The following is a 20,249-nucleotide window of genomic DNA, read 5'->3' on the forward strand; positions in this document are numbered from 1 at the left end:
TTCCAGTACTCTACCAGTCTGGCTGCAAGAGTGAGAGTCAAACAGAGACATTTCCATTCCTAGCTTGGGTAGTGGTTAGCAAGTGAAAGAAGGCAGTGAAAGAGAAAAAGCTCAGGATTGCTCAATAGCACTTGGAATAATAATAATAATAATGGCATTTGTTAAGTGCCTACTATATGCAAAGCACTGTTCTAAGCGCTGGGGGGATACAAGGTGATCAGATTGTCCCACGTGGAGCTCACAGTCATCATCCCCATTTTACAGATGAGGTAACTGGGGCTCCGGGAAGTTAAGTGACTTGCCCAAGGTCACACAGCAGACATGTGGTGGAGCTGGGATTCAAACCCATGACCTCTGACTCCAAAGCCCATGATCTTTCCACTGAGCCATGCTGCTTCTCTACAGTGCCACCCCTTCAGGGTTGCAACTGGGGAGTTTCCAGTACTCTACCAGTCTGGCTGCAGGAGTGAGAGTCAAGCAGAGACATTTCCATTCCTAGCTTGGGCAATGGTTAGCAAGTGAAAGAAGGGAGTGGAAGAGAAACAGCTCAGGATTGCTCGATAGCACTTGGAATACAATGCCACCCCTTCAGGGTTTCAACTGGGGAGTTTCCAGTACTCTACCAGTCTGGCTGCAGGAGTGAGAGTCAAACAGAGACATTCCCATTCCTAGCTTGGGAAGTGGTTAGCAAGTGAAAGAAGGCAGTTAAAGAGAAAAAGCTCAGGATTGCTCCATAGCACTTGGAATACAATGCCACCCCTTCAGCGTTGCAACTGGGGAGTTTCCAGTACTCTACCAGTCTGGCTGCAGGAGTGAGAGTCAAGCAGAGACATTTCCATTCCTAGCTGGGGCAGTGGTTAGCAAGAGAAAGAAGGCAGTGAAAGGGAAAAAGCTCAGGATTGCTCTATAGCACTTGGAATACAATGCCACCCCTTCAGCATTGCAACTGGGGAGTTTCCACTACTCTACTGGTCTGGCTGCAGGAGTGAGAGTCAAGCAGAGACATTCCCATTCCTAGCTTGGGAAGTGGTTAGCAAGTGAAAGAAGGCAGTGAAAGAAAAAAAGCTCAGGATTGCTCCATAGCACTTGAAATAAAATGCCACCCCTTCAGGATTGCAACTGGGGAGTTTCCAGTACTCTACCAGTCTGGCTGCAAAAGTGAGAGTCAAACAGAGACATTCCCATTCCTAGCTTGGGCAGTGGTTAGCAAGTGAAAGGCAATCTGCTCCAAGGCAAAACTCACCCGTGCTGGGCAGCAGTGACATTGGAGAGAGTCGAGGGCAGAGACTCAGGTTTACTGTGTGGAAGGTGGCAGGGGTAAGCCACTTCCGTATTTTTACCAAGGAAACTCTATGGATACATTACCAGAATGACTGGTAACTTAGAGATGTGTTCGTGGTGTCGCTATGGCTCGGAGATGACTCGACAGAATAATAATAATAATAATAATAATAATAATAATAATAATAATAATGGTGCTTGTTAAGCACTTACTATGTTCTAAGCCCTGGGGGGATAAAAGGTGATCAGGTTGTTCCACGTGGGGCTCACAGTCTTAATCCCCATTTTAATAATAATAATAATAATAAAAATAATGGCATTTATTAAGCACTTCCCATGTGCAGAGCACTGTTCTAAGCGCTGGGGAGGTTACAAGGCGATCAGGTTGGCCCACAGGGGGCTCGCAGTCAATCCCCATTTTACAGATGAGGTAACTGAGGCACAGAGAAGTTAAGTGACTTGCCCAAAGTCACACACTGACAATTGTGATCCCGGCTCCACCACAAGTCTGCTGTGTGACCTTGGGCAAGTCACTTAACTTCTCTGAGCCTCAGTTACCCCATCTGTAAAAAGGGGGATTAAGACTGTGAGCCCTAAGTGGGACAACTTGATCACATTGTATTCCCCCCCAGCGCTTAGAACAGTGCTTTGCATGTAGTAAGCGCTTAACAAATGCCATGATTATTATTATTATTATTATTAATTGGCGGAGCCGGGATTTAAACCCATGCCCTCTGACTCCAAAGCCCGTGCTCTTTCCACTGAGCCACGCTGCTTCTCTATTATTATTATTATTTTACAGATGAGGGAACTGAGGCACAGAGAAGTGAAGTGGCTTGCCCAAAGTCACACAGCTGGCAATTGGCGGAGTCAGGATTTGAACTCATGACCTCGGACTCCAAAGCCCGTGTTCTTTCCCCTGAGCCACGCTGCTTCTCTAAGATATAAGGTATAAGACAACAATGCAATACCTAGTGAAGAGTTCCATTTTATGTGCTTATATTTCATCAGTAAAATTTCTTGCTGCTGGGAAGCAGCATAACCTAGTGAATAGAGCACATGCCTGGGAGTCTGGAGGTTACGGGTCTCCATCTCTTGTCTGCTATGTGACCTTGGGGAAGTCCTTCACTTTTATGTGCCTCAATTCCCTCATCTGTAAAATGGGGATTAAGACTGTGAGCCCCATGTGAGACAGGGACTCTGTTCCTCCTGATTACCTTGTATCTTCTGCAGTGTTCAGAACAAGCACTTGGCATATGGTAAGTGCTTAACAAATACCGTAATCATTTTCACTCTGGGACCTTGTGACTTTGGGCAAATCACTTAACTTCTCTGTGCCTCAGTTACCTCATCTGTAAAATGGGGATGAAGACTGTGAGCCCCCCCGTGGGACAACCTGATCACCTTGTAAGCTCCCCAGCGCTTAAAACAGTCCTTTGCACAAAGTAAGCGCTTAACAAATGCCATTATTATTATTATTATTATTATTATTAAAGCAAAAAGAAAATACCTGGAAGTGCACTCAGGAAAAGCTTGCTATGATTTGAAAATTCAGAAAATACCCGAATTCAAGGATGATGAATCAATATGGAAAAATAAAATGTCATTTTTACTGAATCATTTCACTGATCATAAATACACTTTGTGAACAAATGAGCACAGATGTTTCCGTTTTGCAGAGCCTTCAGAAAGCAAAGGAACTTGGGTCTAGATGAAAAATCCTTGTTCTAGAATTTTATAGCTTTATGCAATAAATATGATTGAATGAATGAATGAATGACTTTTTTGAGGTGGGGACTGAAAGTGTTGGATTGGTCTGTGGCTGGATAATTTTATTCCTGTTTCACCATTCTGTGTCAAATCCTGTGGACACAGACCATAATTGTTGTCCTGTGTTTTAGTGGAATTAGCAAAATAGCTGTATTTATGGATTACCCCTTGATGTTCCAATCACATGAAATGGACTCCATGCCATTCCATTTTTGACACTACAATATATCCAAATCATCTGAAAAACCAAGGCACTTTTCTCTTGAAAAATTGAGTGAGTTGGTGGAAATTACTTCCTCGAATGTGAAATTGGGGATTTTTAGTTTCCAGTGTCAACATGCCGTGTTTCCTGAGGGGGGGTCTCATGTTGAGAGTTATTACAGAGCAACAATACAGTTTGGGCCATGAAGCTCAGCATGGGTCTTGGTTTTTTTTTTTTAAAGGCATTTATTAAGCGCTTACTATGTGCAAAGCACTGTTCTAAGTGCTGGGGAGTTTACAAGGTGATCAGGTTGTCCCACGGGGGGCTCACAGTCTTAATCCCCATTTTACAGATGAGGGAACTGAGGCACAGAGAAGTTAAGTGACTTGCCCAAAGTCACACAGCTGACAGTGGCGGAGTCAGGATTTGAACCCATGACCTCTGACTCCAAAGCCCGTGCTCCTTCCACTGAGTCACGCTGCTTCTCTTCTTGTTGATACCCCTTGCTCAAAATTTCCCAGTTCTTTCTACCATAAAGCAAGCACACAACTGATTTAGCTGAGTTTAGTTAAACCTCTGAGTATGTGTACATTATAATGAAATATATCTTGTTTATTTGAAAACTCTTTAAATACTGAAGTTTGGGGATTTGGGCCTTTTTTTTTTTGAAAGGGATGAGATAAACTATTTTTTGTTGTTCGTGGTGGATCTTTGACATTGTTAGAGCTATTCTAGATTTATTGACTTCCATATCCAAGCAAACTTGTAATACTACTGATAATGATAGTAGGAAAATCAGATTTCACACTGTCCCTGCCCCACAAGGGGCTCACAGTCTAGTGGGGAGGAAGAACAGGTATTTTATCCCCATTTATAAAAGAGGAGGCTGGTGGTGGAGATGGTATTATTACTGTTCTAGGTGAAGTTTCTTATGTGTGAATAAAATTCCCCCACTAGACTGTAAGCTCCCTGAGGACAGGAAACGTGACTACCAACTGTATTGTATTTTACTCTCCAAATGCTTTTTACAGTGCTCTGCAAATAGTGCTTTATACTACTACTATTCATTCATTCATTCAACTGTATTTATTGAGCGCTTACTGTGTGCAGAGCACTGTACTAAGCGCTTGGGAAGTACAAGTTGGCAACATATAGAGACGGTCTCTACCCAACAACGGGCTCACAGTCTAGAAGGGGGGAGTAATAGTATTAGTACGGTATTAGTATTAGTATCTGTATTAGTACTACTACTACTACTACTAATAATAATAATAATAATGGCATTTATTAAGTGCTTACTATGTGCAAAGCACTGTTCTAAGCGCTGGGGAGGTTACAAGGTGATCAGGTTGTCCCAACGGGGGCTCACAGTCCTAATCCCCATTTTACAAATGAGGTAACTGAGGCACAGAGAAGTTAAGTGACTTGCCCAAAGTCACACAGCTGACAGTTGCTGGAGCTGGGATTTGCACCCCTGACCTCTGGCTCCAAAGCCTGCGCTCTTTTTTTTTGATGGCATTTATTAAGCGCTTACTATGTGCAAAGCACTGTTCTAAGCACTGGGGAGGTTACAAGGTGATCAGGTTGTCCCACGGGGGGCTCACAGTCTTCATCGCCATTTCACAGTTGAGGGAACTGAGTCGCAGAGAATAATAATAATAATAATAACGGTATTTGTTAAGCGCTTACTATGTGCAAAGCACTGTTTTAAGCACTGGGGGTTATACAAGGTGATCAGGTTGTCCCACGTGGGTCTCACAGTCTTAATCCCCATTTTACAGACGAGGTAACTGAGGCACAGAGAAGTTAAGTGCCTTGCCCAAGGTCACACAGCTGACAAGTGGACTTGCCCAAAGTCACACAGCTGACAATTGGTGGAGCAGGATTTGAACCCATGACCTCTGGCTCCCAAGCCCGGGCTCTTTCCACTGAGCCACGCTGCTTTTCCATAATAATATAATTATGGTATTTGTTAAACACTTACTAAGCGCTATCCTAAGTGCTGGGGTAGATACAAGGTAATCAGGTTGTCCCACATGGAGCTCACAGTCTCAATCCCCATTTTACAGATGAGGGAACTGAGGCACAGAGAAGTTAAGTGACTTGCCCAAGGTTACACAGCAGACAAGTGGCAGAGCCGGGATTAGAACCCATGACCTCTGACTCCCAAGCCCGGGCTCTTGTCACTAGATGTACTACTCGTACTATCATAGCAAATGAGATATACTATGGAGTTTTCAAAATGACTAACATTTTTGCACTGGGTGGCCTCCTTCCTTGCGTGCTGTCTTCTCTTTTCTTTTTAATTCTGATAAAACATAGGAAGCCAATTCTTCATGCCCTGCAGAGTGGAAGCCAGGTAGTGTTTGTAGATCAATAGCATGCACAATCTGTTGAGAAAAAAACAACAACCAAAAAACTAAATGATATTCAGATGTGCCATGTTACTCTTGAAATTTAGTACTCCATGATGTTAAAAAAAAAAAAAACTACCTGGGGGATTTCTTTGCATCTTTTTGCTTTATTTTTTGGTGATTCCTTATTCTTTCCTAGAAAACCCATTTCTCTTTATGCTGAGTTGTTTTCTGCATGGATGGGCGAATTCTTACTGTAAACTCACAAGTACCTGCTCCTGGAATAAATCCCGGGATTTACACTAAACAATTTCTCACTCACCATCTTTTATGCAAGATGCATTTCTTCCAATCTCTAGATGCCAAGGGCATCTTGCTTTTAGCTCGAAGACAAATAAACGTTTCCTTCTTCACTTAGGTTCCATTCTCTTTATTTAAAGCACAACAGATGAAAAACTTGTGTTTCTAAATGGATGCCTTTGTATGCAACTGAGTGCTTAAGTATTCTAATATTGGCTAATTGGGGGTCTTCACCTAAAAAACTTAACCTAAGGTGCCTCTAGAACTAAGAGGGAAAACTACCTGACCTTTGTTCCTCACCCTCTTTTAAACAGGATGGCAATTCAAAACTGACAAACTTCTCTGCTACTAAATTAAGAACCAAGAACATTAACTCCAAACCCCTGACTTTGAACTTTACAGCCCTCCACTAGACTGCTGAAGACATTTTTCTTCTGCTCTGACACTCCATCTATTTCCCTTTCTACAGTCCAGAACCTTCTCCCAACCATTATCATCCGTTTTCCATTTCACAGCAATGTTTTCTCCAACTTTATGCTTGGAAAAGTGCCCATGTTTAGTAACGATCTTTACCACATAGTGTTGTTGAAAGCCTAATGGCCCCAGGTGGACAGGAACTGTGTCTGATCGATCAATCAATCAATCGATCGATCAATCATATTTATTGAGTGCTTACTGTGTGCAGAGCACTGTACTAAGCACTTGGGAAGTACAAGTTGGCAACATATAGAGACAGTCCCTACCCAACAATGGGCTCACAGTCTAAATGGGGGAGACAGAACAAAACCAAACATACTAACAAAATAAAATAAATAGAATAGATATGTACAAGTAAAATAAATAAATAAATAAATAAATAGAGTAATAAATATGTACAAACATATATACATATATACAGGTGCTGTGGGGAAGGGGAGGAGGTAAGGTAAACCCAAGTGATCTGGCCCCCACTGGCTGTCCCTGTGTGCCAAGCACAGCCCCAAGTTGATGTTAAATAGCTAAAAGGTGATAAGTCTGAGTGCTACACTAAGGTGAATTACTTGCTGTGGTTATGTAACTCAAAGGGAGAGAAATTAAGGGGATTTTACTTTTGGATAAAGTGGCATAAAATAGTAAACTGTAATCCATTCAAAGCAGATCAAAGTCTGATCTGATTAACTGAGAACAGTGCTTTGCACATAGTGCTTAATAAATACTATTATTATTTTACACGGAAATGATCTCGATCTCTCTCTCTCTTGCCTGTGATAGAGGTGGTAATAGAACTCAAGAATAAGGTTTGGCTGAGCTATATACATATATATGTATATATATATATATATATATATATATCATATTTATTGAACACTTACTATATGAAGAGGACCGTCTGTACTAAGCAGCTTGGGAGAGTACAACAGAATTAGTAGACACGTTCCCCACCTATAATAAGTTTACAGAGAGAGAGAGAGAAAGATGTCTCTCAGAATGGTATCCCAGTGACTAAGTGAATAAATAGGCTTTTGACAACTAGACCTGACCAAACCCCACTTTCCTCTACTCCCACACCCTTCTGCGTTGTTCTGTGTTCTGTGTTGCAGACACAGGGAATGTATCAGTTTATTGTTATATTGTTCTCTCCCAAGCATTTAGTACAGTGCTCTGCACACGGTAAGCACTCAATAAATACAGTTGAATGAATGAATGAACATCACTATACTGTCAAACCTGTTACTAAAGAAAGGCATTTTTCCAAGCATAAAGTTGGAGAAAACATTGTTGTGAAATGGAAAAATAGATGGGAATAGTTGGGAGCAGGTTTTGGACTCTAGAAAGGGAAATAGATGGAGTGTCAGGGTAGAAGAAAAATAGCCTCCGCACTATAGTAGAGGCATGTAAAGTTCAAAGTCAGGGTTGTGGAGTTAATGGTCTTGGTTGTTAATTTAGTAGCAGAGACGATCTGCTCTCTTTTTTTAAAAGAGGGCAAGGAACCGAAGGGTCAGGTACTTTTCCCCTCTTAGTTCTAGGGGTGCTTTAGGTTGGTTTTTAGATGAAGACCCCTAATTATTTATAGCTCCTCTTCTGGACTCTAAGGTCTTTGAGGGCAAGAAATGTGTCTACCAACTATATTGTACTCTCCCAAGAGTATAGTACAGTGTTCTGAACACAGTAAGAGCAAAATAAATACCATTGATTTATCGATATCATCTCATAAGTGCTTAGTACAGTGCTTTGCACACAGTAAACGCTCAATAAATACAATTGATTGATATTTTGCCACCCACCCGCACCCTTATCCATTTTTTGAAATGTGGGATGAAATAATAATAATAATGGCATTTATTAAATGCTTTCTATGTGCAAAGCACTGTTCTAAGGCAGAAATGCCCTGCAGGTTTTAGAATGAAAATTCCGCTTTTCTGTGTAGCTTGGGTGGAATGTCTGGATCCTGAAAGCAGTTCCTTGAGGTATCTGGTTGTCATTCCCAACCCAGAAAATTGACGACAGGAAACCTTCAGAACTGAAATTGAGCTCAGATGAAGTTGATTTTTCTGAGGACCACACGCTGGCCCTGGGAACAATACTGACTTTCGTCTTTGTCTACTTGTTCAATAGTCTTATAAAATGTTTACTACCACGTTTTACATCCCTGAGATGGAAATTTAAAAACCGGGGCTCGAGAAGAATAACGCATGCACCGAGAAATTGTCTTTAATTTATACTTACCTGCACAATTTTTTTTAAATTTCGTGTTCAAAATTAAATTGAATCAGAACTCCAATAATATTAAATTACACGGGCAGGGATTCTAAAAATGGAGCACTGGGAATTTTCCATTTCTCACTAATCCATTCATTGAAATAGAAAGGATATGATTTTTTTTTTCCCAGAATAAGTCTTGCAGGAGGAGAAAACAAACCTTTACCCACCCTCTGTCTCTGCTCAGCACCTGACAGAGAGGCAGTTACAGGAAGGGTTGTAACATAAGTAGCAGACGCGAAAGGGACTGTGTAAGGTCAAACAGGGGTGATATCCCGTAGCTCCAGCTAAACCCTATTGTGCCAAAATGACAACAGGCAATCCAAGGGTCAGACATACAATGGCCTTTGTCAATAACCACCAGATGAGTGTGAATTACATGTCTACTTTATATTATCACATTTGTCCAATATCATAAAAGTGACTGGGGGAGAGGTCAGCATAAAAAAAAAAAATTGAAGGCTTATTTATTCAAAGCCCAGAGATGGAGGAGGAAATTGTACTACATACTTTCTCTAAATTAGGTTTAGGAAAAGTAGAGCAATCTCTTCCAAGAATGTCAAGGCATATTAATCTTTACTATGTTCCTGAGAGGAAGACACTCATAACATGGTGATTGCTTCTGTTATCATTAACAATTTAGAATGCACTTTGTATTTACAGAGTTTTTCACTAAAGGTTTCCATGTTGGTTGAGTCAGAGTTGAGGGTGTCACAACTGACCCATTCTCCAGCACAACTTAATTCTACACATCTCTGTGGGGTTTGGGAGGTGCTGAAAGGAACCTTAATGTCCAACACCCCCAGTGACCCTGAGAACAGTACTTGCAAGTAGTAAGCGCTTAACAAATACCATTATTATTGTTATTGTTATCATTATTATTATTATTATATTATTGGGAGGAGCAGCGTGGCTCAGTGGAAAGAGCCTGGGCTTTGGAGTCAGAGGTCCTGGGTTCGAATCCCGACTCCACCACATATCTGCTGTGTGACCTTGGGCAAGTCACTTAACTTCTCTGAGCCTCAGTTCCCTCATCTGTAAAATGGGGATTAAGACTGTGAGCCCCATGTGGGACAACTTGATCACCTTGTAACTCCCCCAGCGCTTAGAACAGTGCTCTGCACATAGTAAGCGCTTAACAAATGCCATTATTATTATTATTAAAACCTGGGAAACCAAGATCCACAGCTCTGTATAGAGCAGTGACATTGGCTGCATCCACCCATCCATCAATCATATTTATTGAGCAATACCAAGAAGCGTTCTCAACTCAACATGCTGTGAATATCACTGAAAGCCTTCCAATCATTCAGTAGTACTAATAGTAGTAACAGTATTTATTAAGTGTTTAAATTCTGCCGAGCACTGTACTAAGCACTGAGAAAGAACATACAGGTAGGAATTAGACAAGGACCCTGTCCCTGGAGAGGCACACAGTCTTTGAGGCGATGGTCTACACAGATGATTGAAGTTTTTGTAAATGTTTTCTCATTTTATTTTTCTCCCCCTTTTAGACTGTGAGCCCACTGTTGGGTAGGGACTGTCTCTATATATTGCCAATTTGTACTTCCCAAGCACTTAGTACAGTGCTCTGCACATAGTAAGGGCTCAATAAATACGATTGATGATGATGATGATGATTGTTCCCAGGACATGTAAGTTAGAAACCAAGTAAAGAACGTGGAAGTAGTGTAGCCTAGTGGAAAGAGCATGGACTTGGGTGTCAGAGGACCTGGGTTTTAATCCCGGCTTCCCCACTTGACTGCTGCGTGACCTTGGGCAAGCCCCTTAATAATAATAATAATGGCATTTATTAAGCGCTTACTGTGTGTAAAGCACTGTTCTAAGCGCTGGGGAGGTTACAAGGTGATCAGGTTGTCCCCTGGGGGGCTCACAGTCTTCCCATTTTACAGATGAGGTAACTGAGACACAGAGAAGTTAAGTGACTTGCCCAAAGTCACACAGCTGACAATTGGCGGAGCCAGGATAATAATAATAATAATAATAATAATAATAATAATAATAATGACATTTATTAAGCGCTCACTATGTGCAAAGCACTGATCTCTGACTCCCAAGCCCGTGCTCTTTCCACTGAGCCACGCTGCTTCTTAACTTCTCTGTGTTTCAGTTACTTTATAATAATAATAATAATAATGGCATTTGCTAAGCGCTTACTATGTGCAAAGCACTGTTCTAAGTGCTGGGGAGGATATAAGGTGAGAAGGTTGTCCCTCGTGGGGCTCTCAGTCGTAATCCCCATTTTACAGATGAGGTAACTGAGGCCCAGAGAAGTTAAGTGACTTGCCCAAAGTCACACAGCTGACACTTGGTGGAGCTGGGATTTGAACCCATGACCTCTGACTCCAAAGCCCGGGCTCTTTCCACTGAGCCACATTGCTCGCGCAGCTAAGCGGTAAAACCCAAAATGCTGTCAAGTGCTCTTCTCAACAAACATATCAGTCCAAGAGGGATTAGTCTTTGTGTTGCAGTGTTGTTGTGATTGTTAATTGGCCAATTAATCAATCAGCGAATCGATTGTATTTATTGAACACAAGTGTGGTGCAAAATACTGTACTAAATGCTTGGGAGAGGACAATATAACAGAGTTGGTAGACACGTTCCCTGCCCACAGTGGCTTACAGTCCAGAAGGGGAGAAGGAATTACTAAAGATAAATAAATTATGGATAGGTACATGGCATGCTATGGGACTCCTGGAGAGGTAAATGACGGGTCCAAGGGTTACACAAATGGGAGTGTGAAAAGAAGTAACAAGGAAGTAACAAGGACCTGTATATATGTATATATGTATATATGTTTCTACATATTCATTACTCTATTTATTTATTTATTTTACTTGTACATATCTATTCTATTTATTTTATTTTGTTAGTATGTTTGGTTTTGTTCTCTGTCTCCCCCTTTCAGACTGTGAGCCCACTGCTGGGTAGGGACTGCCTCTATATGTTACCAACTTGTACTTCCCAAGCGCTTAGTACAGTGCTCCGCACACAGTAAGCGCTCAATAAATACGATTGATGATGATGATGATGATGACTTAGTAGGGGAAAGCTTTTAATAAGACTTTGAAGGTGGGGAGAATGATTGTCTGCCGAATATGAAGAGGAAGGGAGCTCCAGACCAGAGGCAGGATGTGGGAGAGAGGTCGGTAGTGAGATAGACGAGCTAGAGGTTCAGTGAATAAGTTGGCTCTAGATGAGTGAAGCGAGCATGCTGGGTTGTACTGGGAAATCAATTAATAATAATAATAATAATGGCATTTATTAAGCGCTTACTATGTGCAAAGCACTGTTCTAAGCGCTGAAGAATTAGGTAGGATAGTGTTACCTAGTATTACCTGAATTAGGTAAGGTAGTTGGGGGAAAGGTGATTGAGCACTTTAAAGCCAATAATAAGGGGCTTCTGTTTGATGCAGAGGTGGATGGGCAACCACTGGGGGTTCCTGAGAAGTGGGGAAATGTGGGCTGAACAGTTTTGTAGAAAAATGATCTGGGCAGCAGAATGAGGTATAGACCAGAGTGGGAAGAGATGGGAGGCAGGCAGGTCAGAAACGAGGCTGATGCAGTATTCAAGGTGGGATAGGAGAAAGTGCTTGGATTCCCCGTGATAGCAGTGTGGATGGAGAGGAAAGGGTGGATTTCAATAATAATAATAATAATATTAATGGCATCTATAAAGCACTTACTATGTGCAAAGCACTGTTCTAAGCGCCGGGGAGGCTCCAAGGTGATCAGGTTGTCCCACAGGGAGCTCACAGTCTTAATCCCCATTTTATAGATGAGGCCACTGAGGCACAGAGAAGTTAAGTGACTTGCCCAAAGTCACACAGCTGACAGTTGGCAGAGCCGGGATTTGAACCCCTGACCTCTGACTCCCAAGCCCGGGCTCTTTCCACTGAGCCACGCTGCTTCTCATTTTAGCGATGTTGTGAAGCTTGAATTGAGAGGATATAGTGATAGACTGAATATGTGGGTTGAGTCAATCCATTAACGAGCATTTACTGTGCGCAAAGCACTGTAGTAAGTATGTAGGCAAGTACAATACAACAGAGTTGGTAGGCAGATTCCCTGCACGCAAGGAGTTTACAGTCCAGAGTAAGACATTTATGGATATGTGCATAAATGTGGTGAGACTGAGGGGGGGCTTAATATCAAGTGCCACACTTCCCCCCTTCAAAGCCCTACTGAAGGCTCACCTCCTCCAAGAGGCCTTCCCAGACTAAGCCCCCCTTCTCCTCAGTTCCCCCTTCCCTCCCCATCGCCCCGACTCACTCCCTTTGCTCTACCCCCTCCCAGCCCTACAACATTTGTGTAGATATGTTCATATCTATAATTGTATTTATTTACATTAATGTATATTTACTTGTTTTGATGTGTGTATAGATATCTATAATTCCGTTTATTTTGATTGATGCTATTGATGCCTGTTTACTTGCTTTGATGTCTGTCTCCCCCTTTCTAGACTGTGAGCCCACTGTGGGCAGGGATTGTGTCTCTTTATTGCTGAATTATACTTTCCAAGTGCTTAGTACAGTGCTCTGCATGCAGTCAGTGCTCAATAATAATAATAATAATAATAGCATTTTTTAAGCACTTACTATGTGCAAAGCACTGTTCTAAGCGCTAGGAAGGTTACAAGGTGATCAGGTTGTCCCACGGGGAGCTCCCAATCTTAATCCCCATTTAACAGATGAGGTAACTGGGGCACAGAGAAGTTAAGTGACTTGGCCAAAGTCACACAGCTGACAAGTGGTGGAGCCGGAATTTGAACCCATGACCTCTGACTCCAAAGTCCGGGCTCTTTCCACTGAGCCACGCTGCTTCTCAATAAATATGATTGAATGAATGAATGACTCAGAAGTGAGACGGAGTAGAAGAAATTGAGGGCTTGGTTGGGGAAAGCTTCTTGGAGGAGAGAAGCAGCATGGCTCAGTGGATAGAGCCCGGGCTTTGGAGTCGGAGCTCATGGGTTCAAATCCCAGCTCCGCCAATTGTCAGCTGTGTGACTTTGGGCAAGTCACTTCACTTCTCTGGGCCTCAGTTACCTCATCTGTAAAATGGGGATGAAGACTGTGAGCCCCCCGCGGGACAACCTGATCACCTTGTAACCTCTCCAGCACTTAGAACAGTGCTTTGCACATAGTAAGTGCTTAATAAATGCCATTAGTATTATTATATGATTTTAATAAGCCTTGACTGGTGGATAGAGTGATGGTCCTGCATTGTCTCTTTCAGTCACATTGTACACAGGGGTAAAATTCAATATCAGAGGCAGCATCATCGCCTACTCAAGGGAATTTGAGATTAAGCTCTTAGATAACTCTAGATATACACTCGGAGGGAACTCTATCAATTCAGAGAAGCAGTGTGGCTCAGTGGAAACAGCACGGGCTTGGGAGCCAGACGTAATGGGTTCTAATCCCGGCTCCGCTGCTTGTCAGCTGTGTGACTTTGGGCAAGTCACTGAACTTCTCTGTGCCTCAGTTACCTTATCTGTAAAATGGGGATTAAAACTGTGAGCCCCCCATGGGACAACCTGATCACTTTGTATCCCTCCCAGCGCTTAGAACAATGCTTCACACATAGTAAGCGCTTAACAAATGCCATCATTATTATTATGATTATCAATCAATCCACAGTAATTATTGAATGCTTACTGGGTGCGGAACACTATACTGAGCAGTTGGGAGAGTACAGTACAACGGAGTTGGTAGACACATTCTCTACCAACTTTCAAACTAGAGCTTTCAGACTAGAGGAGACAGACATTAAAATAAGTAAATAAATTATGGCCAGATACATAAATGTTGTGGGACCGAGGGTCGATAAAATATCAAGTGCTAACAAGGGTACAGATCCAAGTTAAGAAGAATAACAGTAATTGTTGTATTAAAGTGCTCACTATGTGCCTAAGTTGCCTCACTGAAGGCACATTCATTCATTCATTCAATCGTATTTATTGAGCGCTTACTGTGTGCAGAGCACTGTACTAAGCGCTTGGAAAGTACAAGTTGGCAGCATAGAGAGACGGTCCCTACCCAACAGTGGGCTCACAGTCTAGAAGGGGGAGATCCACTATCGTTTCATCATAAATTCGCCGGTTGTCAATGGTTGTGGGCATCGGTTTGGGTGGAGCATTTCCTAAGCACTTAGTGCAGTGCTCTGCATACAGTAAACACTCAACAAATACCTTTGAATGCTTGATTTGAGAAGAAAACTATGAGGAAAGGAGGGGAAAAGAAAGAGGAAGCTAAGAGAGTACTTAAGACTTCATTTCTCATTTCTACTGCACTCTCCCCAATCGCTGCATAGAATAGGCACATCTTCTCCAAGAGACCTTCCCGAACAAAGCCCCAATTTTCCTCATCTCCCACTCGCTTCTGTGTTACCCTGACTTGTTCCCTTTACCCAACCCCACCTCCCTGCCCACAGCGCTTACATATATATCTGTAATTTATTTATATTGATGTCTATTTACTTGTATTGATGTTTGTCTCCCCCCACCCTGTAGACTGCAAGTTTGTTATGGGCAGGGATTGACTCTCTTTATTGCTGCATTGTACTTTCCCAAGCTCTTAGTACAGTGCTGTGCACACAGTAAGCACTCAATAAATATGATTGAATGAATGAATGAATATGTGCCAAGCTCTGTACTAAATGCTGGGGTGGATACAAGGAAATCAGGCTGGACACAGACTCTGTCCCACATGAGGCTCACAGTCTTAATTCCTATCTTTCAGATGAGGGAACAGAGAAGTGAAGTGACTTGCCCTAGGCCACACAACAGACAAGTGGCAGAGCCAGGATTAGAATAATAATAATAATAATGATAATAATAATAATGATAATGGCACTTGTTAAGAGCTTACTATGTACAAAGCACTAACTGGGGGGTGGATACAAGGTGATCAGGTTTTCCCACACAGGGCTCATAGTCTTAATCCCCATTTTACAGATGAGGTCACTGAGGCCCAGAGAAGTGAAGTGATTTGCCCAAAGTCACACAGCCGACAAGTGGCTCTGACTCCCAAGCCTGGGCTCTTTCCACTGAGTCACGCTGACTCCCCCTTCTATCCACTATGTCATTCATAGACAACACAAGGAAGAAGGAGGACAGCTAGGTGCATAAGTGCTGTGGAACTAAGGGTGGGTTAAATATTAAGTGCTAACAAGCATAGAAATCCAGGTTTCTAGACAACATAAGGGAGCTGGAATAGGGAAAATGAGGACTCAATCGGGGAAGGCCTTCTGGAGGAGATGTGATGATAGATATGTTCTCTGAGATAACTCTAAATGTACTTTCTGACAGCACATTTACAAGGCACGTCACAGAAAGTTGTTTCTAGTTTTGTTTGTTATTTTTTTTTTAGTTGTCTTCAGGTGCTTTGATTATCTTGCCAAGGATTTTGTGTGAATGATCAGGTTCGTGACAGGCTGTCTCGGAAAGGACTAAAGGTGAAGAAGAAGCTGAGAGCTTGATCAGTCATCCCCTGGAGGTGAGAATGTCCGGTTATCCGTTTGGATAAGGTGATAATATTCTTCCCATATTTTACAAAGTTAAGAAATAATGATGTGTCAATTTAGATCTATGATTTCGCCAAGACATCCTCCACCAAAATTAAGCTGGTGAGAATAATATCTTGTGAATTTATGATATTTGTCCCTGGCAAATCTCTCATCTCTCCACCCCATTCTCCCTTCCTATTTAATAATAACGGTGGTATTTGTTCAGCGCTTACTATGTGCCAAGCACTGTTCTAAGTGCTGGAGTAGGTACCAGGTAATCAGGTTGTCCCACGTGGGGCTCACAGTCTTCATACTCATTTTACAGATGAGGTCACTGAGGCACAAAGAAGTTAAGTGACTTGCCCAAAGTCACACAGTTGACGAATGGAAGGGCTGGGATTAGAACTCATGACCTCTGACTCCCAAGTACGTGCTCTTTCCAATAAGCCACGCTGTTTCTCCGTGTATTTAGCTACCTATATACTTAATCAATCAATCGTATTTACTGTGTGCAGAGCACTGTACTAAGCGCTTGGGAAGTACAAGTAGTCCTATCTTTGAAGTAGGTAAGTACCCACCTTACCCTCACCCACAAACACTTCAACGGCTGGATCACTTATTTGACCCCAGATTGTACTTCTGTTCTGAGGTCCTGACCATTTTGCTAGGTTTTCAACTTCAAATTCTTAAGCAATGCTTTTAAAAATCTCCAGCATTTAGGGAATTTATGAAAGGTTTGAATCACCTCAAAACACTGAAACAACGTCAAAACAATCCAAAGTTTCCATCTTTTTTTTTTAACCTCAGGAATATCCCATCAGCCAACATTTTCAAATATAACGATGATCACTGTGACAACTTTGGATGCCAGAGTGGAAGTCTCAGATTTCTCAAATTCAATGAACAATAAAATGGCCAAACGTCTAAGCAGCTGACCAGAATTGAGATTGTCAATTAGACCCCAGTACTCTGTTTTATTCAACAGGTAAAATGAGTCACAAACATCAACACATTTAATAGAAAAAAATCTTCTCATTGGTTTATGGATAGAAGTAAAGCACAAAACAGGAAATGAATTGCCGCAAGCAATACGACATTTATTATGAGTAATAAATTGCCACAGTTTCCTGGCTACTTATTTGGGACTCCTACTGGGAACCGAGCATGTTCCCTCTCTTTTAAAGATCCAAGTACAAACAATTCAGCAGCATCTGGGGATCATAATGAATCAGTTTTCAAGCTAGGTGATTTAGTTTGGAAGAAGTGGCTCTTGCCCGCAGAAAGAGTTTCAAGCACTGTCGAGACAAAATGCCGTCAAGTTGAATAGTGACTCATTTTAGGATAGTTTCAATCCCTCAAAATATAGATCGACTCTCTTCGGGTTCAAGAAAACTTCCCTTCACGAAAATCATTGTGTTTTGGTGCTATAAACCAGTGCAGCCTAGTGAAAAGAGCTCGGGCTTGGGAGTCAAAGGACCTGAGCTTTAATCCCGTCCCCGCCACCTATCCGTTGTGTGACTTTGGGGCAAGTCACTTAACTTCTCTGGGCCTCAGTTACTTCATCTGGAAAATGGGGATTAATATTAAGACTTTGAGCCTGCATGGAACATGGATTGGGTCCGACCTGATTAACTTGAATCTATCCCAGCATTTAGTGCGGTGCCTGAGTTGTAGTAAGCGCTTAACAGAATAAACCCCCCATTTCCTCTGCTCCTCCTTACCTCCCCATTGCTTCAACTCACTCCCTTTGCTCTACCCTCCCTTTGCTTCTCCCTTTGAGAAGCAGCGTGGCTCAGTGGAAAGAGCCTGGGCTTTGGAGTCAGAGGTCATGGGTTCAAATCCCGGCTCTGCCAACTGTCAGTTGTGTGACTTTGGGCGAGTCACTTAACTTCTCTGTGCCTCAGTTACCTCCTCTGGAAAATGGGGATTAAGACTGTGAGCCCCACGTGGGACAACCTGATCACCTTGTAACCTCCCCAGCGCTTAGAACAGTGCTTTGCACATAGTAAGTGCTTAATAAATGCCATCATTAGTATGATTACCACCCTCTCCACCCCACAGCACTTGTATACATATGTACATATTTATAATTAGAATTCTACTTATTTTTATTAATGATGTCTATAGATCTATAATTCTATTTATTTTGTAATGATGCTACTGATGCCTGTTTACTTGTTTTGATGACCGTCTCCCCCCTCCTAGACTGTTGTGGACAGGGATTGTCTCTTTTTATTGCTGAATTGTACTTTCCAAATGCTTAGTACAGTGCTCTGAAAACAGTAAGTGCTCAATTATTATGATTGAATGAATGAATGAATAAACAAATACCTTAAAAAAAAAGCCAGTGGACCTGGGTTCTAATCTCGGCTCTGTCATGTGCTTATTGTGTATAAGAGAAGCAGCGTGGCTCCGTGGAAAGAGCCCGGGCTTGGGAGTCAGAGGTCATGGGTTCTAATCCCAGCTCCACCACTTGTCTGCTGTGTGACTTTGGGCAAGTCACTTAACTTCTCTGGGCCTCAGTTATCTCATCTGTAAAATGGGAATTAAGACTGTTAGCCCGATGTGGGACAACATGATTACCTTGTATCCTCCCTAGTGCTTAGAACAGTGCTTGGCACATAGTAGGCACTTAACAAATACCATCATCATCATTGTGTGACCTTGGGAAAGTCATTTAACGTCTCTGAGCCTCAGTTTGCTCATCTACAAAATGGGGATTTAATGCGTGTTCCCCGTCCTAATTAGACTGATGCAGGGACTGTGTCTGACCTGATTAGCTTGCATCTACCTAGTGCTTAGTACATAATAAGCACTTAAATACCACAATTATTATTATTAATACCTACATTCCATTCTTGGACTTGGAAAATGACAGATATATAATAATGATAAGAAGGTATTCGTTAAGCGCTTATTATATGCTAAACACTGTTCTAAGCGCTGGCACTGTTCTGATTAGGAAAGGCCTCCTGGAAGAGATGTGATTTCAGAGGGACTTCAAGGTGGTGAGAGCAATGGTCTGTTGGTCTGTTTTCAGGCAAGAGGGACTCCAGGTAAATGTCATCTATAATGCGAAACTTATGTAATGCATATGATATCACAGGCACAGTTAAATGCCAAAGTGGACTATCAAAAATCATTGTTTGGCGCTGTTATTGTCCGTACAGGTAAAGCAGAAAAGATTAATCATCATCATCAATCGTATTTATTGAGCGCTTACTGTGTGCAGAGCACTGTACTGAGCGCTTGGGAAGTGCAAGTTGGCAACATATAGAGACAGTCCCTACCCAATAGTGGGATCACAGTCTAAAAGGGGGAGACAGAGAGCAAAACCAAACATACCAAGAAAATAAAATAAATAGAATAGATACGTACAAGTAAAATAAATAAATAAATAAATAGAGAAATAAATATGTACAAACATATATACATATATACAGGTGCTGTGGGGAAGGGAAGGAGGTAAGATGGGGGGATGGAGAGGGGGACGAGGGGGAGAGGAAGGAAGGGGCTCAGTCTGGGAAGGCCTCCAGGAGGAGGTGAGCTCTCAGTAGGGTTAATTATTAATATTATTAATTATTATTATTATTAAAGATTAATGCATGACTGGTAATCACTGTACACTGTGGGGTAAGTTGTCCCTTGTTGGATTGCCCAAAACTGCCTGAGTAAAGGGCCTCATTGGAATTTCCTGAGCGGGTATCACAATCTTCGAGAAACCTCGGTTCTCAGACAGTACACTCCCTTTCTAAGTGTGGCCTTCCAGGCAGTTCTGCTTCGGCTACTGTATCTCAGCTACCAATCAATCAATCGGTGGTATTCATTGAGCAAAACACTGTACTAATTGCGGGGAAGGTACAATGCAGTAGAGTTGGTAGATGTATCGTTTGAAGTTTGGCTTTGTTTCTTCTGTCAGTCAGTCCGTTAGTCCATCGTAATCACTGAGTTCATTCGTTAAGGGACAGAAAGATGAAAATAAAATAATTGTGATATGTGTTAAAGAAGCAGCAGGGCATAGTGAGTAGAGCACAGGCCTGAGAGTCAGAAGGTCATGGTTTCTAATCCCGGCTCTG

General features: G+C 42.1%; 1 protein-coding gene across 2 annotated transcripts in view; it reads right to left on the bottom strand.

Annotated features, from left to right (window-relative positions):
* The window catches only part of LRRIQ3 (leucine rich repeats and IQ motif containing 3), a 141,456-nt gene that overhangs the window by 20,292 nt on the left and 100,915 nt on the right, over positions 1–20,249 (bottom strand). For both annotated transcript variants that reach the window (XM_038745812.1, XM_038745811.1), the window contains exon 6: positions 5,505–5,643. In XM_038745812.1, the coding sequence (XP_038601740.1) occupies positions 5,505–5,643 (139 nt within the window). The remainder of the gene's footprint in view (positions 1–5,504; positions 5,644–20,249) is intronic.

The sequence above is a fragment of the Tachyglossus aculeatus genome, chromosome 4 (genome assembly GCF_015852505.1).
Source record: "Tachyglossus aculeatus isolate mTacAcu1 chromosome 4, mTacAcu1.pri, whole genome shotgun sequence".
NCBI classification, from domain to species: Eukaryota; Metazoa; Chordata; class Mammalia; order Monotremata; family Tachyglossidae; genus Tachyglossus; species Tachyglossus aculeatus.